We start from the raw sequence: 25,923 nt of genomic DNA, 5'->3' as shown, positions 1-25,923 counted from the left end.
TTGGCTTCTTTATATTGGAGGCAAAATCAGAATAGAGGAAATATTTTAAGCAAAAGAAGCAAGAAAAGTACATTATAGAGTTTATTACTAGATAGGCACAGGGTGGAGAAGGTGAAGAAAGAGCAAACCTTAAAGGGGAAACTATCTTCAGTTCTTGAAAAAGTGAGTACAACTGATCTTATCCTTTTGAAACCTTTGTCCCAGGAAACTTAACAGTGCCCAAATGGTCCATTGGGTCACCTGTCATAGCTTCATTTTCCTTTCAGGTTCTTCTTTCAATTGATTCTTTTGTCTCTTGTCCCTGAGTCATTGAAGCTTCCATTTGGGCTCCTTATTCCAGACAGGGCTAGGGATGCTCTCTCCTCCCTCCTTCCTCTTAGTTTTCTCTTTCACAATTTATGAATGCCTCTTTCAAACTACTCAAGTCTGACTAAAGTTATCCATCTGACTCAAAGATTGCAAGAGTCTAAATCATTCTCAAGGCTTTGGGGGAATGCTTTTCCCTCTGAACAGTAAGTTCTAGAATGGCAGTCATTTCCTAAACCCCTATAACAATGTACTTTCATTTATCAATCTAGAACTGTATATTTCACCTAGTACAATTTGATCATTGGGACCCAAGCTTAAGAGAGCTCAAGGGAGTAAAATACATAACTTCCAGGGATAAAGTTTCTTAAAGGGAATTTATAACTTCTTAAATTAAAATTTTGTCTCATGAATTTCTGCTAAATGAAAGAAATCTATTTTTATTCTAATATATGTTTATATATTATATATACTAAATATATAAAAATAATATATAATGTACTATATATATATTTATATACATATGGCAAGAGTGGGGAAGAGAGAGAGAAAGGGAAAGGGAGGGAGAGAGTTGATTTTGGATGGGGACAGAAGATACTCAAGTTTTACTTTTATATATATGTAATTTATTTTTCTCAAAAATTGTTTTTCAGAAGGAAATTTTTAATCAGTTTTATTTACACTAAAATTTTAAGATTTTACATTGACACCACATTTATCAACGTATCAATTTATTTTGGATAAGTACATATAACCTGCTATTTTGTAGCAATAAAGGAAAATGGCCAACAATTCAGAATAATAAGTAATATACAAAACCTTGTTTTATTTTTCATAGGGATGTATGTAACAGAGCTGATCCTTAATTAAATGTGTAGATTAATGTTAAAATGTTTTTATGTTTCATGTACATGAGTGAGATGCAATATATCCATGAGACAGGGACATGAGATGCAAAATATCCATGCTGTGAGTTAAGAAGCTTGGAGTTTTCCTCATCTTCCTAGATAATTGCACTGTGGAAATTCCTCAAACTTGAGTAGAACTTGAATGATTCTGAAGAGAAATTGAAGCTGGAAACAGCAAAAGGAAGAGAGGGCCTGCAAGAGAACAGAGGTAGCATTGGTAGCAGCACCTGGCATCTTTCTCTTCCCAGAACACAAGAACCAGAAAGGAAGAGAATACTGCTAATTGGTGGACAAAGACTGGTAACAGAAGCTCATCTGGTTTCTGATGATGCTCTGTTCTTTGGTCATTGTTTTTATCATTTTTTATTCTCATTCTTTGGGGGTTTTTTTACCAGCATCTATAGTCAACCAGATATGGGTGTCTCCCAGGGTATACTTTGTCATCTGAGAATTCAAAAAGATAGATGGGTTTCAGAGTTTAGCTCATAAGACTAACTTGTTGGAAGTCTTCCTTTTCTGACTTGGAAATTAGTTGCCACTATGAGAGCATGCTAGCCATTTTATTATTTTATTAATAACTCTACAACCTCCATGAAAAGAATGAAAAAAAATTCCACATAGAATTAACAGGCAATTTCAGCCTGTTCATATAAGTGAGCCCATTTTCTTTAATGACTAAGAATGACTTACAGAATCTCCAATCTTGATTTTAGCATGGTATGTGATTCCCCCAGAGGTAATAAATCTGCACTCCTAACCCAAATTCCTAACCCAAATGAAAGAATAAAATGGGAGTAGAAGAAGGTAATGGTCAATAGGAAAGGTCACATCCCAAGTCAGTCCCAGAGGACACAGATAAAGGGGGAGAGAGAGAGAGAGAGAGAGAGAGAGAGAGAGAGAGAGAGAGAGAGAGAGAGAGAGAGAGGAGAGAGATTCCCAGTTAGCCACCCTGTCTTGCTCTCTGTAGTGACACCAAGTGGCTATACATAAAATAATTGAGCACAGACAAGAGAGAATTTATTTTTGAATTAAAATTCAGTCTGAGTAATACGCTTAAGAAGAACAAGGGAGCATTGTCATCTTGCTTATCTCCTCCTCTTGCCTTGAATCCTAGTGACCTAGTAACTCTGAATGTGCTATGTTCACAATAGTCCACGAATGACTATTTGGGAAATGGCAAAATAGTGGTGCTATGCAAAGTCTCTCCTTGATCAAATGTTAATTTTCTCCTGACTTTGTCTCCTTACAGAATGGGATCTCCATAAGAAGAGAATGGTTAGCAGGTTTGGATCTTTCTCTGCCACGTTGGAAAATGGAATCACTCTCTCTATAAGTTACCATGGACCCAGTGGGACAGCACAAGGTGAGGGGAACATAACAAAGAGGATATAAGTGGTCCCTGCAAAAAAGTGCTTTCATCCTTCCCCATCTATTCCTTTTTTTAAAAAAAAATTAAATCAGACCCCATTCTGATTTGCCATTCCTTGGTAATTACCTCTGTTGAGTTAGAATGTTTTAGTAGAATTTAACAGTCTATCTTTAAATGCTTTGAGGGTGTCTAGTTGAGTTTCCAGAGCACTCCGACTTCCTGTGAAAGCAGACATTTACTGAAAAAGAAATCCCAGTGATCTTTGTGAACCAGCCCAGCAAAACAGACTGTTGGCTGGGGCCAAGGAAAGCATGATTTGCTGAGAAATCATCTTGGTTTTCCAAGGAATAATATTTTTGAAAATTCTGCCAATAATTATGGAAATATCCATTGTGTTTCAGGATGTTGGTTTTAAAGGAGCCATTGTGAAGAAATAGTGAATGATTTCTCTGTCCTGTTTCTAATAAACACATTCTCCAACTTGAAGCTATTGCCTTCCAAACCACAAAAATCGGATGTCATTTTACTGAGGGCCAATTAGAAAATCAGTTTCATCCCTACACATTTGAGGAGTCACTAACAACATCACACACACAAAAATAAGGGCTTACTATGAGCAGAAATTTGTGTTTTTCATCCTGGAGACTCCATTTGATACTTCTACAATTACAGTGAGTCATGTTCAATACCTATTATTTGAAGATACTATTCCCATGATTCCCATGATTCATAACTAACATATAGGTTATCCTGTGCCAAACATTATCTAGATAGCACTATTAGTACAAAGTCTGAATATTTTCATATCATAATCTAATGAAAGAGAAGTGGTTGCAATCTTATTTTTTATTCCTTTTGTGCTTTTTTTTTAGGATGAAACATGGCCAGAGAAATCAATTAGGGCCTAACAAATTTTTTTCATAATCACTATCAACCCTGAGCTATCCAGATCTGAACATAACTTACATCTATATAAAATGAAAACTTTTATCAGTTTCTCTATTACCACTTGTTCCATCCCTAGATAATTTTCTAGACGATTCTTTTGTCATTCTCCTGAATTTGTTCTCAGCTACTAGAATTTAAATCCACTTCTTAGATGTGGCCTTTTGAAATTAGCAGTAATAATAATATGTCAAATAATAACTTGTATTCATATAGTGAGGCTTACAAAACACTTTACAAATAGTATCTTATCTGATCCCATAAAGACCCTAGGAGGAAGGTACTATTTTGTCCCTATTTTACAGATGAAGAAACTGAGGCAAAGAACAGCTAAGTAACTTGTCCAGGGTCCTATCAGTGTCTGAGGCTAGATTTGAGCAAAAGGTATCTTGACTCTCCAGATCTAACATTCAGTATTTTTTTAACTGTTTCTTTCTGATTTCATTTGTAAGTTTCCTGATCTGCTCCTTTCTCTTCAACAGAGTCAATGGTGACTTTGTCCTATCATTTTTTGAACTGAATTCCTTTTATGGAAATATGCTTTACATAATTGCACATGTATAACCTATATCAAACTGCTTACTCTCAGGGAGAGGAGGAAGGGGGAAGGAGGGAAAGAATCTGAAATTCAAAATATTTTGAAATGAAAAATATTTTAAAATTGTCTTTACAAGAAATTGGGGAAAATAAAATATTTTTAAAAAGAAAAAAATAATTTCGGGTCATAGGATCCTTGTTCTCCTTTCATTGAATTCTTTGTAATATTCTCCATTATATTCTCCTCTCCTTCCCTTTCCTATTCTTCTCTTCTTCTTTTTCTTCTTTTCTTCTTCTTCTTCTCCACCTTCTCCTTCTTTTTCTTCCTCTCTACTCTCCCCTCCCCTCCCCTCCCCTCCCCTCCTCTTCTCTTCTCTTCTCTTCTCTTCTCTTCTCTTCTCTTCTCTTCTCTTCTCTTCTCTTCTCTTCTCTTCTCTTCTCTTTCCTTTTCTCTCTCTCTCTCTCTCTCTCTCTCTCTCTCTCTCTCTCTCTCTCTCTCTCTCTCTCTCTCTCTCCCCCCCAATATCCCCTCCCTTCCACACACACACAATTTCTGAATGGCATTGTTATTTTTAATTTTAAAAAACTGCCCTTCCCCCTAAGATCTAGCCAGATAATTACATGGCTTCAAGGTTAGGAGATGGGTTAGAGTGTATATGAACCCATGATCTTATAAATGTGGATACAGAATATGAATACTGCAGTTCTTTTAATTTCTATTCTAATTAACTAACAACTTTGATGCCAGATGAGCATATGGCATATAAAGAATTAATTGAAGGATTTCCTTTTGTTCCCTTTTCACAGAGGAAAAGGATGAAGATTTAGAAGAAATGCTAAATATCCCTTCAGCACATACTCAAACTGTGATTCCCTCTCCACCTACCCCACCTCAGACATCAAAAGTCAAAGCTCCTAAGGGTAAAGAAAAACACAAAGAAGCTCCCAAAGAAGAGGAGCCACCACTTCCAAAGGAAGAAGAGAAGCAGGTAAAAGAAATCTAGGTTTCAAAATCTGGTTAAAAGTAAAGCTTCAAAAGAATCTGAGTGGGAAGGACAGAAGGAATAAGCATTAATTAAGCACCAACTCCGCCAAACAATGTGCTCTTTACAATTATTATCTCATTTGATCTTCAGAATACCCCCTTGAGATCGGTGCTGTTATTTTCCTCATTTTATAATAGAGGAAATTGAGGCCAACAGAGGTTTAGTGATTTGCTCAGGGTCACACTGCTAGTGCATATTGGAGGCTAGATCTGAACTCAGGTCTTTCTGGTTCCATGTCCATTACACTGTGCACTCTGGTACCACCTAGTGGCCTCTAAGAATGGGGTCAAGCGTGTCCATTGCTGTGGCAAGAGTCTTCATCAACCTTTTTTCAATAGACAAAGTAAAGATTGTCTCTGAGACTGACTTTTCACTGAACTCTCAGCTTCCATTGGCCATTCATTTAAGTTTTTCATTTCTTAATCTGAAAATGCAGAGAATGGTTGTGAAATTAAATGAAATGATGTTTTTAAAGATCTTTGTAAATCTTAAGGACCTGAACATTACCTATCACTTCATGATTTTTAGGGAAAAAAGTATGATCAGGAATAAACTATAGCAAAATTAGAATCAGTGTATTTTTTTAATATGAAAACTAATTCTACTGTTTTCTTTTCCATTCTGATTTCTGATTTGCTCCCATTGGGTCCTGCTCTTACCTTTCCTTTAATGCCCTCTCTTGAGGGAGACTCACCTTTTCAATATTGATATATTAACTATAATAGCAGGTTGGGAAGAAAAGTATAATAGAAAAACCTTGGTCAAATCAGGAGTAGCCAGACAGGGAGGAGAAGGAAAGGGGAAGGGAAGGGATCTAATAGGAAGTAAAGGTGATATAAAAACAATATACCCGGCAGTTAGGTGGCACAGTAGATAGAGCACCGGCCCTGGAGTCAGGAGTACCTGAGTTCAATTCAGCCTCAGACACTTAATAATTACCTAGCTGTGTGGCCTTGGGCGAGCCATTTAACCCCATTTGCCTTATAAAAAACTTTAAAAAATACCAATTTTTAAGAACTCTACACTGATAAAATCACGTATCTTTGAAGTATAAGAAAATGTGTACATTGGGGGGAAATTATACTTGAAGCCAGAGGGCTTGGGTTCAATTCCAGATCTCAAGTCACCTACATGCTGGATTTGATTTCCTAATCTGTAAAATGAGAAGGTTGGATTTTTTTTTTATTTTTCCTTTGTTTTCAAAGAGGACCAATGAAATTGCAGATGATGACAAGTGTGGATTGGATTTAAGTAAAACAAGTTGTACAAAGCCATCAGCCTCACTCTCTCTTCCATTGTCATTGAAGTTCAGTGTCAGGATAAAAGATGATTAATGATGACCTGGAAGTACAGTGGATGACCTTGGAGTCTTCTATATCTAACCAAACTCAAAGCACTCCATCACACCTGCTTCAGGCACCTTAATGGCCACTGGAAAAATTCTTCTGGGGAAGTCTTCACTTGCTTGAGTTAGCCACAATCCCTGGGTACTTAAATTCTCACTAACTGATTATGAAAGTTTTTAAAAGTTAAAAAGATGATTTTATTTTTGATCCTGGAGGGTCATCAGGAGAGCCATTGTAGTTTATTGAATAAAGGATTAAAATGGTCATAGCTGTGCTTTAGAAAGATCAGTTTGAGAGCTGAATCAAACAGACTTGAATAGAGAGACACTTGAATCACAGAGATCAACCTGAGTTAATTCCATAGTCCAGGTGTTGAGTGATGAGGGCTAGATGACCTCTGAATTCCCTTAGTCTATTGTCTTACGAGTTCTGCCCTGAGTACTACAGTTGCCAAGGTATATGATCTTGGGCAAGTTATTATATCACTCTGTGCTTCAGTGTTCTCATCTGTAAAAGGAGAGGCTATAACTAAAGGGTCTTTATCTTCAGCAATCTATGGTTAATACCAGTATTTCTCAGACTTCTGGTCTACCTTCCACCAAACAAACAAATTTTACTTCTCATACTTTCCAATCATCCACTACTTTCTAGCATTTTCATGGAGAGCATTTCAGGCTAAAATGGGAATATAGAAAGGCCAGAGGAAGAATTTCAAGGAAGGATAAAGTCTCACTCAAGGGCTTTCAATTCACTGAGAATCAATCACTTAATCCCATACAAAGCTAGTGACTTTCTAGATGAATTTGGTATAAGGGAACAAGAAGACTAATGAATAAGGAACTGACTTCTAGCAAGTATGGAGAGTCTAAGTACAATTTTTTCAGTAACCCGAATTGAGGCCTGTCTTTCTGAGAAAACCAACTAATTCTATGTTATGCCTATGCTCAATACTATATAACATCACCATCTTCATCATCATCATCATCGTAATACAATATACTAAATTCTTAAAAAGAAGGTTCATATTCCTCCTAGAACAAAAAGTAAAGGAAATCCATCTCTACAGCTTATTAAAGATTATGAAATTCCTTGGGAAAATGGGAGAAATGTTTTAAGGACAAAACACAAGAAAACCTAAAAAGATAAAATGGACACATAGGATCATAGATCTAAGGCTGAGTGGGACTGCAAAGGTTAACTAAGTATCCTTAATACCACAGCAACATAAATTTAGAGTTGGAGAAAAACTTAATATTTCATCAGGTTCAAATTATTTCACAAAAAAAGAAACTGAGACCTAAAATGATTAAGTGGCTTGACCAGAGTCACAGAGCTATTAGGTACCTAAAGTAGGTTTCAAACCCAGATTTTCCTAATTCCAGTTCCAATATTCCATCTACCATACCAGGCTACCTGTATCCTGATCTTTTTCAAGGTGTTGGACAGAGAAAGAATGTAATACAATAGGAGAATGGGGTGGGGGAGGACACTAGTTAGAGCTAAGGAATAGATAATATGACTCGAAGGGTAGATGAACAAGAAGAACAAACTGTCTTCACACTAAGGAATGATTATACAAATTTATTGTATCTCTTTTAATGAAAGAAAAGAAAGGTTGGGCATCATTTACTAGGAACCCTAAATTTAAGGGGAACAGATGTTAAAATACTCAGAAAGGACAGGTAGGATCTCGTGACTTAAAATCCTCTAAGGCAAGTCATCCCAATAGGGATAAGAAGTCTTCAGGAATGACATTCTTAAGGAACAAAGAATGAAGAGTAGGAATATATAGTTGTGTAGAGACCAGTTGGGATACTGGGAAGTCATTGACCAAATTAGATTTGTAAAAGATACATATGATGAGAAGACTTGTATGGTCTATACAGGTGAAGGAAACAATCAGAAAAACAGTATCTACAATGACTCTAGGGTCAATAGCAACAAAAAACTGAACACTAAATAAATATAAGAATCAAGTTTGACCCTGGAGAAGAGATGAGAAAATTACTTTCTTTGCAGATCACCCTCTGTGAGGATATAATAAATGCATAAATTCTCAAGACTTTTTTGTTGTAATTGTTAGTTTCATAGACCTTTTCCCTCTCTCTTCTTTATTCTAGTTACAGGGAATAGTTAGATGAGTAGGGTAGGGGAAGGGAAGAGATCTATTGAGAAATAAAGGTAATATAAAAACAATATAACTATATCTAAGGACTCTACACTGATGAAATCACATATCCTTAAAGTATCAAAGAATGTGTTACTATTAGTCTTTTATCAAACAAAAAAATTTATTGACTGTATCTTAGATTTCACACTGGGTTTTCAATGCTTTCCAAATTTGAGCCCATTCCTTATCTTTACATAGTTAATATTTATTAGGAATAATAGTACTGGTACTTTATATAACATTTCCTTTACAACGAACTTTATTCTCACAAGCCCTGTGAAGTCAAACAGGGAGCCTCTCATTATGTCCTAATAATATTTGGCCTTTTATTCCCAAAGAAGACCATAATATCAGGGAAGTGATGCCATGACAAGAACATGAATTGGATTTACATGATGGAATGCTGTGCTGGCACCAGTCTCACTTTCTGGTCAGATATGAATCAGGACGACTGGAGATGGCTTTGGATGCAAAGCAATCAGGATCAAATGACTTGACCAAGTCATATAGCTAGGTCTAGAGCTGGATTTGAACTTCCAACCACCTGACTGCAAAAGAAGTACTCTATCTGCTGCATCTTCTCATTGCAGTGGATAGAGCACCAGCTCTGGAGTCAGTAGTACCTGAGTTTAAATCTGACCTCAGACACTTAAAAACTACCTAGCTGTGTGGCCTTGCAAAAACAAACAACAAAAACTTACATGCACCAAATACAATAGCACCATTATTTCCTATTTAATCTATGAAGAAGATAAGCTCCATGGAGGATCATAAAGCAAAAGTTTAAAGGGACCCCAGAGGACATTTGTCCCAGCCCACTCATTATACAAATGAGGAAACTGAGGTTCGGGCATATTGAATGACTTGCCCAAGATTAAATGGACATTATACCTCTGGGAGGATTATAATTGCCTGAGATGGAAGAAAAATCTCAGAGGTCAGCCTTTGAACCACTTCATTAAAGGGTTCATAGTCCTCTCTAATGAAGTGGTCCTCAGGTCTTCCTCATCATCTGAGATTCTCCCTTCCTCCAGAGCATTATTTTTCTAAGGTTGCATAACAGATTTGATACTTAAAAACTCTAGAGGGGTTACACATACTAAAGAATTCTTTTGGTTAATAGACCTTGCTCTTGAGGGCAAAACAATTAAGATGGGCAAGGCAAGTGATCTTAAGATGCTCAACTATTCATGTTGGCAAGAGAGGGTGATCTGGAGGTACAAAAGCAATTTGGAGGAGTTTCCAAAGAACCAAAGCAGCCCATTCATGCTGGGTTTGAACAGAGAATTTGAGTAAAACAGGATGGAGATTTCTTTGTCAGGGTTTTTGTGAGCTTTGTAACTGCCAAACAAATAGTGAACATTACATTAAAGTGTGAGAACTGCTCTAAAGGTGTACTATGAGAATGTATCCTAATTATCCCTATATGGTTTATGTAAATGTCAAACTGATTAATAATAATTGGAAAAGAATAGAGGTCCTAATGAATCATATGTCATACCTTAGAGGCAAGATTTGAACACAGATGCTCTGACTACAGATCCACTGCTTCATGGAGTGATTTGTTCTAGATCTCATAACCAAATCCAGTCCTTCTAGATCCAGACCAAGTCCCAGTTCTTCATGAATCTTTCCCCAAACAATTTCAGCTCTCTCCTGTTAGAATGGAAAGAGATCAGATACTCTACCTCTATTTGCCATGTGCATGTGATTTTGTTCAAGTCACCCTTTCTGTAGGTTTGTTTCTTTATCTGTAAAATGAAGGGTCAGACCAGTTAACTTCTGAAGTTTTCTCCCAACCCTAATGCTTCATGAGCTCAAAATTCTATGGAATGTCTTACGTGACCTTTTGTATAAATGCATTTTGGGTTGTTTTGTCATTATTAAGTGTTTTGCTTGTGTAGGGCTGGCTTCCTTAGCTAGACATTCTGTGATGGTAATATACTGATCTTATGCTTCATTGGATCTCCATCAAAGCTTCTGGTAGTTCTTAACATGTAGTAGCTATTCAGTAAATCTTTGTTGGGCTTCATTGAATTTAATCTGTACACATTGGTTTAGAAAAGCAAGCAGGTGCAATAAAACTACTTTCTGTTCTATAGGAAGAAACAGAAACTGAAGTTCCTCCAGAGCCTCCCTTTATCCCAACCTTCCAAAGACTAAATATTTCATGTCCCAATGGGCTGGCAGTGGCCTTCCTTGGCTACCTTTCTCCAGGTGAGTATTTTTGGGTCAGATGCATTTTAAGAACTTTGGAGTCAGTCAAATTAGCAATAAGAATAAGGATGAGAACTAGGTTCTTCTAGTAGCTTTTTTATAGCAGAAACTATATTTCCCTAATGAGAGACATCCAATATTAATACAATTGCTTACAGTTTCATTGTTACTAAAAGATAACAGCATAATGGATAGAAGACTATCCTTAGAGTCAGGAAGATTTGGATTCAAGTCCTATTTTTGACACTTTTCCCAGGGAAACCACTTAATTTCTCAATGCACAGGCTATTGTCTAAGACTATGAAGTACATGTGTGCAAGATCTGCCTTAATGAAGGGAGTTTCCACACCAGAAGTTCATTTCATTGACAAAAGTCAGTGCTCCTGATCATCCCCTTCCCCGACAAAAAAAAAAAAGATAAAATAATCAAGGCTACTCTCATATTATTACTGATCTGCCACAGAAACAGTGCTTTGCTGATCTTGTTACAATGAGTTCTATAAATCAAAAAGGCCCTTGTAACAATTGCTGGATGTAGGAGGTGCTTGGAATATCAGAATGAAAGAGTAGATCAGAGGAGGGAGGGATGGGGGAAGGAAGGGAGGGAGGGAGGAGGGTGGAAGGAAGGAAGGAAGGAAGGGAGGAAGGGAGAGAGGAAGGAAGGGAGGAGGAAGGAAGGAAGAAGGGAAGGAAGAAGGGAGCAAAAGGAGGGAAGGGAGGAGGGGAGGAGGGAGGAAGGGAGAGATGGAGGAAGGAGGGAGGGAGGAGTCACAAAGTTTTATTGTCATATCATTTGACTAAATAGCTACTTAGAACACAATTCTAACAAAACTAGACTCCTCTCTAGATATTATCATAATAAAAGAATATTCAAGCTAGAAGAGACCTTTACCTACCACTCCTAACATCAGTTTACAGATTGAGGTAACGAAAGTCAAGAGTTGACAATAACAACAATAGCAATAACAATAACAGCATTTACATAGCCCCTACTGTATGCCAGACTGTGCTGTTTTACAAATATTATCTCATCTGTTCTCATAATAATCCTAAGAGGTAGGTGCTTCATTATCCTCATTTTAGAGCTGAGGAAACTGGGGGAAACAGTTTTATTCTATCCTCTATACCACTTAGCTGCCCTGGGATCATGTAGCTAGTTAATTGCAGATCTAGATTTACATTCCCTGAAGGTAATGACTGCCAACCTAGGGCTTTTTCCTTCTCTATAAATTGCCACAGTAACATAAACACTCTTGAGTAAAGTCTAAATTCAATAAATCAACTTGGCATCTTGACTGTCCTATCTAACCTATTAAGGTGACATTTTTCTGAATATATTTCAGTATGAGCTGTCAGACACTGTATTCAATAACAATCGAATTTTCAGCATGCTCCAATTAGACACTTTTATTTGAATCACTTGGTCAGATGCTTTCCTCCTCTACATCTGGATGGGAGCTGGGAACACAGACATTGAGAATTTGAAATAGAGGCAAAAAATGGAGGAGGGGTACTGCCCTTGAGTAAGTCACTTAATTTCACCAAGACTCAGTTTCCTCATCTGTAAAATGAAGGAGTTGAACTAAATGAGCTTTAAGTTCACTTCTAGCTCTGTATCTATGAGTCTATGATTCTTTAAATTTTTCCGTTTCCTTCATAAAATTTGTTGTAACCACATCAACAAAATATTCTGACTATGGGCCATTGGTCATGACATGGAAACAACCTTGTTCAATAGTTCCAGAAATTATAATGGTTTTCATTAAAGCAAGGAAATTAAATCCTAGCTCCATAATTCCTTTCTACAACATCCATTTCACAAATAATCTTCACCTTTAGGTCCACAGATTGGAGATGATGAACATAACTGGGACATCATGGTTCGGCAGAGTTATCCTCAAAGGGTGAAGTACTCTCAGATGCATAAAACCGTGGCACCACCAATAGAACAAGAGATATCCAGAGTTATCAACAGTCAAGGAACTGTTGTCAAGTACATGTTGGATGGATCCACACAGGTTGAGAAAGATGTTGGAGATTGGGATGCTTTTGAGACATCAGAACATGTCCCCTTCTTAGGAATTTGAAACCCATAAGAATCAATCAATCATTCTTATATAGACTGTTTTTAACATAAACTGAATTGATACAAGGGATAGACCAGGGAGAGGAAGAGAAGGATGAATATCAAGTTGACACTTCATCATTGAAAAAACTTATTTATAGAAATTCAAAGAGAAATAGTGGGACTGGTTTGTCAAGGTGAACATTTAGACCCAGAAGAGACCAAATCCCTCAATATGCAGATGAAGAAAATAAGACCCAGACAGGATACTTGCCCCCAATTTCACACAAGTAGTGTATGGTAGAATGGAGATTTGAAACCAAATCATATGACTTCACACCAACACTTCCTGCTTCATTAAGTTGTTCTCTCTCAGTATGTAGATAGAAAAGATCTAAGTCTAACATTTCATATATTGGACAGGGTAGATCTCTAAAAAGTCATTTGTTAGGCCAAAATTAGTACAAGCAGCAGAGATTAAATCTTTCTTTTGTTGAATCTCAACTTCAGAGGCTGTATTGAGTGTATAATCACCTGCAAACAAAAAAATCATGCTCCAACTTCCCTCTACTTTTAACTTGGTTTGTAACTTTTTCAAATTAAATAATTTATCATCAATGCAGTAGCTAACCTTGATGCAGCTAAATATGATGAACAATCAATAAAAGTATTTGACACGCAGAAGCAAAAGGAATGACTTTCTCTGATACCTCAGACCTTACTAATTCATTCCTCCCCCTACCCCTTCCTTCTCTAAGATTTTTTTTCCTTTGATTTCTGCCCTTTATCTATCACCCCTAATTCTTCTTTCTTCAGTCTTGTTCTTTCCATTGGTAACTTCACATCTGCTCAGATATTCTCAGTTCTCCTTTATCCTTTCAAAAAATTCAAAAACTTAGAAAAATCTTAAAAATTGAAAGCAACCTCAGAAGCCATTTAATGCAATTTAATTCAACCCACTTAAAAAGGGGTTGGTTATCATGTAGGCTAGAAGACCTCCAGTGACAGTAAATCTAATGCCTTTCAAATTATACTATTCTAAATTTTTAATCTAATTTTGATACAGTGCCTATAACAGTGTCTGGCACATACTAGGCAGTTAATAGGTGCTTGTTGACTTAACTTACTGATTAAATTGTTAGGAACGTTTCTCTTCTATCATGGCGAATTTACCTCTTGGCAATTTCTACTCATTGCTCCCAGTTTGGATCTTTGAGGCCAAGGAGCAGCAGTTTAATCCTTTAACCACATGCCAATCCATGATGTAGGGCACCAATCAATATCCTCAGAAATCTTCTACAGACTAAAGAAATAGTCATATTTACTTTAATTGATCCTTATATGCCATAGAGTCAAGGTGCATCAATAGACAACTTGCATGATGGGAAAGAAACTTGATTTCAAGTCAGAGAAACCTGAGTTAGAAAATTAGTTTCCTAACAGTATTATTTTGAACAAGTTGTATAACTTCTCTTGTTCTTCTATAAGAAGAGTGGATTGGATTAGATGGCTTCTAAGCACAGAGATGCCTATCTTGTGATGTTTGTGTGTGTGTGTGTGTGTGTGTGTGTGTGTGCTTTCCAACTAATCAATGTCCTTTCTAAATAGTAGCCCTCAAACCTGAACATAATATTTGGGGAATTTTGGGTTATTTGGGGAATAAATAATCAAAGTCCCTCCACCCAGTAATCCAGGTCCTCCATGATTTAGCTGTAATCTATTTTTCTCATTTTATATTCCAATACTTCCCTTTTTGGTTAAACAGAAGTAAATCACTCTTCCTCAGAGATGCCCCAACCTTTATAATTTTCTGGAATTTTTCATATGCTATTTCCTGTTTGGAATATGTGATCTCAGTCTATTTGTCTGGGCCTATTTTCTTAGCTATAAAATGAGGTAGTTAAGTTATTCAAGCTCTATTCCAGTCCTAGAACCCCAATTTTGTTGATGCCCTTCCATTAGTCTTCCTGGGAAAATCCTTCATCTGTGTCCATGATGATCCATTAAATAGAAACTTCCTCTAGCACAAAAACCAAATGTCCAGGAGTTAGTTTTCATTTTTTTTTCCCTAGGCTCAAGATTTCACTTTTCCTTGGTAGCTCTCAAAGCAGTTTAATATGACAATCTGTTCTTCATTGTTTGATTATATCTCTCTTACTTTGAGAAGATTAACCTGAAATATCAATGTTGTCCTTAGATACTCTTTGCAGATGGTGCAGTCAGTAACAGTCCGGATTCTGGTCCTGTGTGTGCCCACTCAGACATTTCTACAAATCCAGGTTCAACAGACTTCAGAAACTCATTTTGTCTACCGAAAACAGACTTGCTCTCATCTGAAGTTAGCAGCTTAAAGAAAGGTGATAATGGTGGTGGTTGCCCAAAATCAAAGTGGCTTCAAGGAATAATTTGAAATGGCCCAAGAAATGATCCAATCTATGTACATCATTGCAGGCTGGAAGGGCTTGAGTGCACATTTTTATCAGATACTTGAAACTTCTGCTATTTTTTTCTGCTTTAAGTCTAAAACTGGATCTCAGCATTCATCTAATCCAACACCTGATAGAACTGAAGCCCAAGGAAGTTAATTGACTTACTCAATGTCTTACTCAATTGACTTAGCTAACGTCAGAGGCAGGATTTGAATCAAGATCCCCTAACTCTATAACTACTACTCTTTCTACAGTATTGTGCTCCTTCCTAGCTAACTGTGTTTTCAGGGCAATTTTTATTTTCTACATTAATAGAAGTTAATTGGGAAGCTAGGTGGTGTAGTGGATAAAGCACCGGCCTTGGAGTCAGGAGTACCTGGGTTCAAATCCGGTCTCAGATACTTAATAATTACCTAGCTGTGTGGCCTTGGGCAAGCCACTTAATCCCATTTGCCTTGCAAAAATCTAAAAAAATAATAGAAGTTAATTGCATTTCCACATAAATAGAAGTGAATTTTTCACATTAATAGAAATGAGTCATGGAAATGATCATTCAAAACTTCAGGTGATCTTTTTGTACTTACAGTTGAATGTGGGTATGTCTGGTAACAAAAACTTATCAGTTTTCTCCTCTTATCATTTTCACTCCTATGGCAACTCTACAGCTATATTTCAAAGTTTATTCAGGAAAAGTCTAGCAAATGCCTACTATGTGCCTTGGACTGTGTTGATGATTGGGAAACAAAGATTCATTAAAATGTCATACTATTATCTTATATTGGAGGGATTCAACATGTACACACACAAAAAAAAGAATCACACAAGGAAGAGTGTGATGCAAACAAAAGAGAGTACCAAACAAATACTCTAGGCACATTTGAAGAAGGAAGAAGTGCCTTTAAACTAAAATGCACTGATTTCCTTTTTTCCCCTTATTCTCCTACTAGTATATTCATTCCTAAAGAACAAAGCATGTCTTAAAGGGTGGTCTTATCCCCAGAACTGAGAAAATGATAGAGATTCAATTAATGTTTGCTAAATGAATTGCTATTCTGGGGATTAGTGATTCAAGAAAAAGAAGCCACACAACATGAAACATAAAAGGAACTGGGTAACTGCCCATACTGAGCCCTATTCAGTTCCACCTACTCTCTACTGTAGGCTGGACTGGGCAGAAAAAATTCTTTTTGGGACAGAAGCCATCTGGGGGTGGGGGTGGGGGAGAGAAGATAAGTTTTTCAGAATGTTGGTGAATCTATTGTTAGGTTCTATTTTATGCTATGATTATTTCTCTTTTTAATTTTTATTTTACTTTTTTAGCTGTGATTATTTCTTTTGGAAGTGACTGTATAGAATTCTCTTTGGATTTCACTAAAATAAGAAAGATGTCAGACCTCATTAGATGTATACAATCCATTTAACCCCATGGGCTATTAGATAATGCCCATGAATGTCACTGTAAGACCTAAGGCTTAGACAGGCCAAGTAAAGGGGGGGGGTGAATTAAGAAGAAAGGAAAAATAAAAGGAAAAAATGAATAAAAGATGGAGAGATAATATAGAAAAGAATGGTTAAGGGAAACAGAAACAAAAGAAAAAGAGGGGGGAACAGTGAAAATGATGCAACTTACCACTTAGTAGCACACAGTAGGATGTGAACTCCCAGAAGTGAGAATTGTTTTTAGTTTTATATTCCAAATATCTAGGACAATGCTTGGCATACAATAGGTATTAAGTGAATGTTTTTAATTGATTGATCAGTTGATTGGCACCCCTGATGTAAGGTGTTTATCCGTGCCCCAAAATACTAAAGAACATATGTGAAACAGATGTGACTTTCACTCCTAGACTACCACAGAGCAGCACCTTAGGCAAAGATTCGCTTTCTTTATTTTCTCCTTTGGTCCTGGAAATATGTGGATCTAGATGGCTGTCAGACCCACATTTTTTAGGACCAAAGGAGAAAAATAAAGATTCTTTAAAAGAAAGTAGCATTGATTTCCTTTTTAAATACATTTTGTTATGTCATTTTATTTTATATATCTATCTTTCCCCTAACCTCTTCCAAAAAGCCTACCTTATTACAAAAAATTTAAAAAACAGAAAAAAATTCAGCAAAACAAATGAGCACATTGAAAAAAAGACTAATGTTAGGCTGTTCCGCATCTGTGGACCCTCAAGAACCAGGAAAAAGTACCTTCTCATTATCTCATTTATCTTTGGGGAGACAAGCTTTGTTCTCCTAAATTTCATAAATTCAGTTTCTACTTACATTGTTGTAGGTATCATGAATATTTTTTTTTATTTTTAGGTACCATGAATATTGTATTTCTGGTTCTGATAACTTCACTTTGTATCAATTCATAGAAATCTTTTCAGGTTGTTCTGTATTCTTCCTGTTTGCCATTTCTTACAGCATACCAGTATTGCTTTCCACAATAGTCATACCAATTCATAACTTCACCAAAACTAAATACCTTTCTATGCCTGTCTTTACACAATCCCACCATCACTGACAGGTCCCATCTTTTATCATCTTATTTAATTTTCTCTGTGTACAGTAAGACCTCAGTTTTTTTACATTTCTCTCATTATATAGTTTCTAGTAATTTGTAGTTCTTATGAAAGCTGTTCATGTCCTTTGACTAACTAAATAGGGTGATAGTTTGGTTTTACTCTGTCCTAATCAGATCTCATCTAGAATACTGTATTCGGTTCTGAGTACTATGAAGGACATTGGCAATCTATATTGTCCACTTGGAAGCAAATAGTATGATAAAGAACCTTGAGATCATATCATAAAAGTATGTAGTAGAAATAATAAAGAGTTTAAACTTAATGTCAAGGAAAAAAAAAACTTTGTAACCCTTAGAGTTGCCTGAAAGTAAAGTGGACTACCTGTAGAAATTGTGGGTTACCTGTCCTTAGAGGAATACAAACAAATACACTGGATACCCACTTATCAGATATGTTATTGTGGGGATTTGTTTGTTGTATAGGTTTGATTAGGTCACTGAGGTCTCTCCCAACTCTCAAATTTTATGTTTTTATTAATCAAGAAATCTAAATGAAAGTTGGGAATTTTAATTTAAATGAATGCCATTTTTTCAATGATAGACTTTAGGTGACTTGAGGCAAAAGTTTTTTATGATATATATTTAGCAAGTACAGATGTTTCAATATACTTATGTTTCCAAAAGTCAAGAATGACCAAATTTGAACTTCAACTATTTTTTAAAGAAATATTCTTTATTTTGCATACTTCATATGCCACATTTAGTTATAGAGTTCTCAACTCACATAATTAGACATGTACATATATCTTGTGGGGGGAAAATGTTTTTCTTTTACTGTAGAAATATATTTTATCTATGCCAGAGCCAACACAAGCTTAAATTAAAGAACAAATTGGCTGTTTGCCAGTAGCTGGAGAGGGGCTGAGGAAAAGGGTACTACTACAGATTGTTAATATTTATTCCTCCTCTTCTTGGTTCTGTTTATCTTCTGTGGGTTCAAGGACATCTGGTGTCCAATAGACCTCCAATTCTGTGGAGGGGAAATGTGAGCATTGAGATGGATCTGTTGCAGCTGCCTAGTCCTCCTTCCTCTAGGGGCTTCCAGACACATAACCAAAAACCAAAAGGAGGGGAAATTCTAAATGTAAATACTCCATTCAAATTATTTCCAAATCATTTCACTCTCTGCTGCTCTGCATCCACAAACACATGAAGCCCATTAGCCTTATTATCTTGATTAAAGTAATCCTTTTTTGAGGATAAAACCAAGTGGCCATCACCTGCTCACTCTTCATTTAACTGACCCACAATCCTTTACTAGCCTCTTGGTCTTAAATTGATTTTGTAAACTCATTAATCATCTTCCATAGAGTGTGACAACTGCCTACAAAATTAAGTATATATATAATACATATATATATATATATATATATCAATCTTTCATGATGCAGCTCAAATGCCAGTTCCCCCTAAAACCTTGTAGAAAATAATCTTTTCTTTCTCAGAATTTCATAGCACTCTGTGCTTCTCTTATGTTTATATGGAGTGTTTTGTATATTATATAAGTTCTTTGAGGTGTTATATAAATGTTATATAAATATATAGCTTCTAGACCTTAGGATATTTATTCTCTCTAGTCTTCAGTTTCCTTATCTATAAAATAAAGGTATTGGGCTAGATTACCATTAAGGTCCCTTCTGATTATAAATCTGTAATCCTATAGCCTGTGCAAAAAAAAATTAGTGTAACAGCATATAAACTTGTAAAATACAGGTAATATAACATGTTGATTAGTGCAATGGTTATATGAAAAGATTCACTAAGTACAAGCTGTATCATTAATTGGCTACTACTGTTTATCTGTTTCAGGTCTTAACTTTCTAAACATTTCTTTTTAAGTATATCTTCTTGGCTTTCTCAATCTCTCTCTCCTCCTCTAAGTAGCCCCCATAGGGAGGGAGAGATTAAACAAGAATTTATTAAGCCTCTACTAAGCACTTTATGAATGTTATTTCATGTATTATTTCACAAAAGCTAATATTATCCCCATTTTATAGATGAGGAAACTGAGGCAGAAGTCAAGTGACTTGTCCAGCATCACATAGCCAGGAAGTGACTGAGGTCAGATTTGAACTCAAATCATCCTAAGGAATTCCAAGTTCAGTACTTTTCTTGATTCACCATGACACTCTGCTGCCATACCATTTTAGAATACTAGAACCCAGAAGAGTCCTAGAAACCATCTTCTTCAAATTCTTCATTTTGCAGATAATGAACAAAGAAAAGGAAACAGGGTCATATAGCTGCTAAATGAAATACCAAGGACTCAGACTCCTTGGTCATCCAATGCCAAGTCCAATGGCCTTTCAAATTCATCTTGATTCCTCCTTGTTTGTTCTTCAAGGTAAAAGTAGTACTTGCCTCCCCAGAACTTTGTCCTTTGACCACATAGTTTCTATCTGCCTTGGAGAAATTGCTCTTTTCCTGCCAGCTCTCAGCCTAACAATACTTAGCCAACTGGATAAAGTTCCAGACTTCAGACTGACCTTTCGATTGAGCTCTTTCCTTTCTCAGAAAAGGGGGAATCTCATGATCCTACTTGATTCTTGTTCCAAATGTGAATGTTACAAACTATCCTTTGCCTCTTAAAAGGACTATGTTCTACTTTTTCCAGAAGAATTTTTTAAAAATTGAATTAAACAGGGGTGGCTAGGTGACTCAGTGGATAGAGCACCGGCCCTGGAGTCAGGAGTACCTGAGTTCAAATCCTGCCTCAGACACTTAATAGTTACCTTAGCTGTGTGACCTTGGGCGAGCCACTTAACCCCATAGCCTTGCAAAAACCTAAAAAAAATTGAATTAAACTGAGCAAGTGCTAAAGTTTGGGGTTTTTTAAGAGTATGTTAAGGAAATTGGATCTGATGAAAGAAAGATCTACAATTTTAGAAAGCAGAAAAACCATAATTATTGACACATTATAATACATGATAAATAATTCATTAACATAAATATTTTCTGTACTTTGATTGAATGAGAAAAGACTGAAGAAATTGTGGCTTGTAAAATAAAGAAGCAGGTATGCCTTAGAGAGATGATGCAGAGCAAGAATTGACAATTTTTGCCTACACATGACCAATTTAGTCAGGTGAATTTTCTTAGAATTTTTGAGTTTCCTAAAACTTCCCAGACATGTTTGGTAAATGTACACATTAATTTTTATTCATGTAGGAATGCTTTGAGAAGGTCAACACAGGGCAGAGAGCTTGATGTGATATTAAAAGGAAGCAGAGATCATAGCAGAAACAAATTTAGAATTTATGTCAGGAAAATCTTCCTAACCATGATAGCAATACCAAAATAGAATGGATTGAACTATCTAGAGAAGTAATGGAAGCACTTCCTTGGAAGTGCTCATGAAGACACTAGACAATTGCTTGCTGAATATGTTATAATACTGATTCCCTTCACATATGTTTTGGACTGGATGGATGCTGAAGTCTCCTCTGTTTCCAAAGTCTGTGATCCATAAAATTATTTTTAAAAACTCTTAGAACTGGATTGATATAGGCTCATTTTTCCATGGAGAGCTTTTTTCAGAAATATATACATATATATATACAAGGGGGAAAAGTATCTGATCATTGATTGGGAAATGTATAAATATTCTATGGTGGGAGAAATAATAAGTATAAAGAATTAAAAGAAATATAGGATGATTTATTAGAACTGAAAGAAATAAACATAAGAAGGAAAACATTGTGCACAGTGACTACACAGATATAAATGGAAAAAAATGGTAACAACTGAACCAAACTGTACAATTATGAGAAAGCTTATCTCAAAGTTTCAATAAGCCTCTGAATACATTTTGACTTGACAAAATGACTTCTTTGCAGAAGTAGGGGATCTTGGATATAGAACATAATTTATACCACCAGACTTGGTAAATGTAATGGCTGGTTTTGCTGAAAAGCTTTTTTTCCCCTCATTTTTATTCTTTGGTATAAGGTATCACTTATCATAGGTAGGAGATGTGTCAAGATAGATTCAGAAATAAAGGAAATGTACAAACAAAAATATCCATAAAAACTTTCATTTTTTAAAAGGAAGAAACAATGTGAAAAGAAATAAATGTGCTAGGCACTGAAAGAGATACAAAGATGAATGAGACATTGCCTGAGAACCATTGTTTTAAAGTTTCATTAATAAGTGAAATAGTATCCAAAGGAAGATAACAAGCATGGAGAAGGGTCTTGAATTAATGTCATAGGAGGATGAGTTGAAACAATTGATTCTGTTTAACTCAAAGAAAAGAAGAATTATGGGGGACAAATAGATATCCTCAAGTTTTCAAGGACCTGTAATGTAGAATAAATATTAGGTTCTGTTTGGTCAAGAATGAAGAAAGGAGGGAATTGTACAGGGGTCAATTTATACTTGATATCAAGAAGAACATCTTTTTTTTAATTTTTATTTTATTTAAGGCAATGGGGTTAAGTGGCTCACCCAAGATCACACAACTAGGTAATTATTGTGTGTCTGAGGGCAGATTTGAACTAAGGTCTTCCTGACTCCAGGGCTGACTATACCACCTAGCTGCCCCCAAGAAGAACATCTTAAATAATGTTGGGCAAAGGTGAAGGGACTGCCTCCAAGAATGACGGGTTTTCTCTCTCTAGAGGTATTCAAGTAGAAATGAATAACTTTTTTTGGCTACATGATTAGGTAGTGATTCGTTTTCTATATGAGTTAGACTAGGTAGCTGCTAAAGTCCCTTACAAACCCTAAAAATACATCTTTCTTTAATTACTCATTCAACAATCGTTTGTTAAATTTTTACTATGATACCAGACTCTATAAATTCAAAAAGACAAAGGAAGCATTTGCAGGAAAAAATTTAAGTGTTAAGAGAGTTAATTTAGAGTAAAGTTGGAGTTTGGGAGGATGCAATGTAACTTTTTTTTTTTTTGCAAGGCAATGGGGTTAAGTGGCTTGCCCAAGGCCACACAGCTAGGTAATTATTAAGTGTCTGAGGACAGATTTGAACTCAGGGACTCCTGACTCCAGGGCTGGTGCTCTATCCACTGCGCCACCTAGCTGCCCCAGATGCAATGTAACTTAAAAAGCTATATTGCTCTGATAGATATGCTGAAATGTTGCCACAGAGAGAACTTGAAGGGGTAAAAATGGGGCCATTCACATAGCACCATTGTTTCTTTGTGATTTGTAGTTTATATTTCACAAAGAATTTGAAATGACACAATTTATTTCATCTACGCACTAGGAAGCAAACTGGGCTTCTCTTAGGTCAACTATTGAGTTAATAATAGCACCTACTTCCAGTATTGTTGTGAAGTTAAAAATGAGATGTTTGGAAAGTATTTTGTAAACATTAATATACTTTATTAATGCTATTATTATTGTCAAGTTATAATGTATCAAAAGTTAGTTGCCACATTCATATTGTTATATTTGTTCTTGTGTCTACAGGAAAGGGTCACAAAAATACATCTCTACTATTACACAAGGGGGACTCCCATGACCAACAACATTATCAGCTCTCTGGAGATATAAATGTGGGCACTTGGTTTACCACCACACCTTCGGGCACTCGAATTGGCACCAAAGGATTAGAAAGACTACCAGACCCGACACCATATTTCTCCTTTCAGGCTACAGATCCTGTTGATGGAACGGTAGCGTGAGTTATTTAATTACTTCAAATACTTCTATGAAGTTTCTAAACTTGTTAGAGCTCCTTGAACTTTCAGTGCCAGATTCTCACTATTTGAAACGTGGGCAAAGCAAAGAGAACAGGCCAAGATTCCCAAGAGGCATTACAGTCAGTTCAATAAGAATTTATTAAATCCCAGACATCATGCTAAGCACTGGAGATACAGAGGAAAGCAAAAGCTGTGCCTGCCTTCTTCTGGGGGAAGAGATAACACACAGACAAGATGAAGCATAAACATACAAAATGTATTTGGTTGTGTGTGTGTATGGTGTCTGTGTGTCTTGCCTTAAAATTTTTCCCACACCCTAACTTCCTTTTTACTTGTCAATGTACCACCATTCTCCCAGTCACCCAGGCTTGCAACCTGGGTCATTAACTGCTGCTTATTTCACTCTCAGCAAATCCAATCTAAGGTGAAGTTCTATCCTTTATTCCTTTGCAAGATCTCTCCTTTATTTGTGAAAAAAATATATGTATGTATCATACATGTATGAGGTATGTATATACATATATATGAGATATGCACAGGGTATATAGCTAGATTTAGTTTTAAATCTAGATCTAGATACATACACATATATGGTACATGCAGCTTGTATGTATATACTTGCATATACGATTATACAAGAAGTATATAGGGTCACACATTCAAGATAGATAGATAGATAGATAGATAGATAGATAGATAGATAGATAGATAGATAGATAGATAGATAGACAGGGTAAATTGAAAAAAGGCACTAGCTTAGGGAGAAATAAGAAAAAAGAGGATTTGAGCTGTATCTTGAAGGAAGTCAAGGAGGCCAGGAGGTGGAGACAGAGAACATTACAGAAATGGAGACTAGTCAGTGAAAACACATAGATTCAGGAACTATTCAGGAGTACTATGTAAAAAGAATAACAAAAAGGTCAGTGAGACTAGACCAAACAGTACAAGTAAAGGAGAAAGTTAGAAAAGAAGGGAATAGATTATAAAAAAACTTTAGAAGCCTAACAGAGGATTTTATACTTGCTCTTAGAGGTGATAGGAAACTACACGAGTTGATTGAATTGAATTAAATCTGCCCTTCAGGGAGATTACTTTGGCAGCTGAGTGAAGGATTGGCTGGAGAAAGGACTTGGTAGGGCAGAACAACCAGTAAGTTGTTCCAATATTTCAGGTATGAAATGATAAAGATCTGAACCAAGGTGATGGCTGAATTAGAGGAAAGGATGAGATATATATGATATATCCTGCAAAGGGAGAACTGACAGGACTTAGTCTTAGTTTGGAACTGTGGAGTGAGTGAGATAATGAGAAGTAGTGAATGACCCAGATTGCAAAACCGGTGACCAGGAGAATGGTGGTATATTGGCAGTAATAAAGAAGTTAGAATATGGGGAAAATTTTAAAAAGAAAAATAATGAGTTCTCTTTTAAACATGTTGAATTTAAGATGTCTACAAGACACCCAGATTGAGGTGGATGATAATAATGATGATGGTATCGATAGATAGTATTTGTAAAGTACCTTATAAATACATTATCTGATCTTCACAACAACTCTTAAGATGTAGATACTATTACTATCCCCACTTTATAAGTTAAGTGATTTGCCCACAGTCACACAGGTAATAAGTATTTGAAGTGAGATTCAAACTCAGGTCTTCCCAACACCAAATCCAAGATTAAACAGTTAGGGGATGTGAGACTGAAGATGAGGAGAGAGTTTAAGACTGAACAAATATATCTAAGAATCTTATTCTAGTAACTTCATTTGGACCTATGGTAGCTACTAAGTCCATCAAGTGAAATAAAGGAGAGGGAGAAGAGAAGAGGGTCAAGGACAGACTCTTGGGACATTATCAAAGATAAGCTGTTACTGACTTTATAACAAAATCATTCTTAACTGACCTGTTAGTTTACTAAGATTTCAGGAAACATATCACAACCCAGTACCACCTAGTGTGCAAATTTTTCCCTCAAGGACAACTTTTTTCCTCAAGAACACATATATTCAATACTGGAGTTCACAAATACAGAAACACAAAATTCTCCAAGTAATCAGACTCCCTAGAGCTATCCTTTCTTACTATGCCAAAGCCTCCCCCATTCCCTTGCTCTACCTTCTTCAGAAGCATACAACTATTTCAATTCTATAAGAGACCATCATAAAAACCAGAAGTCTTGGCTTTACCTGACCCCAAGAACCTTTCTTAAGACTATAAGAACAGGGGCGGCTAGGTGGCGTAGTGGATAGAGCACTGGCCTTGGAGTCAGGAGTACCTGGGTTCAAATCCAGTCTCAGACACTTAATAATTACCTAGCTGTGTGGCCTTGGGCAAGCCACTTAACCC

At 36.2% G+C, this 25,923-nt stretch overlaps 1 protein-coding gene across 3 annotated transcripts in view; it reads left to right on the top strand.

Moving 5' to 3' along the window:
• SPAG17 (sperm associated antigen 17) overlaps window positions 1–25,923 on the top strand; it is a 248,143-nt gene that overhangs the window by 165,618 nt on the left and 56,602 nt on the right. For all 3 annotated transcript variants that reach the window (XM_074188555.1, XM_074188556.1, XM_074188557.1), the window contains exons 24-29: window positions 2,464–2,577; window positions 4,873–5,054; window positions 10,730–10,844; window positions 12,684–12,862; window positions 15,107–15,266; window positions 23,344–23,549. In XM_074188555.1, the coding sequence (XP_074044656.1) occupies window positions 2,464–2,577; window positions 4,873–5,054; window positions 10,730–10,844; window positions 12,684–12,862; window positions 15,107–15,266; window positions 23,344–23,549 (956 nt within the window). The remainder of the gene's footprint in view (window positions 1–2,463; window positions 2,578–4,872; window positions 5,055–10,729; window positions 10,845–12,683; window positions 12,863–15,106; window positions 15,267–23,343; window positions 23,550–25,923) is intronic.

The sequence above is a fragment of the Macrotis lagotis genome, chromosome 5 (assembly GCF_037893015.1).
Source record: "Macrotis lagotis isolate mMagLag1 chromosome 5, bilby.v1.9.chrom.fasta, whole genome shotgun sequence".
Taxonomy (NCBI): domain Eukaryota; kingdom Metazoa; phylum Chordata; class Mammalia; order Peramelemorphia; family Peramelidae; genus Macrotis; species Macrotis lagotis.
Note: the sequence above shows the minus strand (reverse complement) of the source record. Positions and strands in the feature narration are given on the sequence as shown.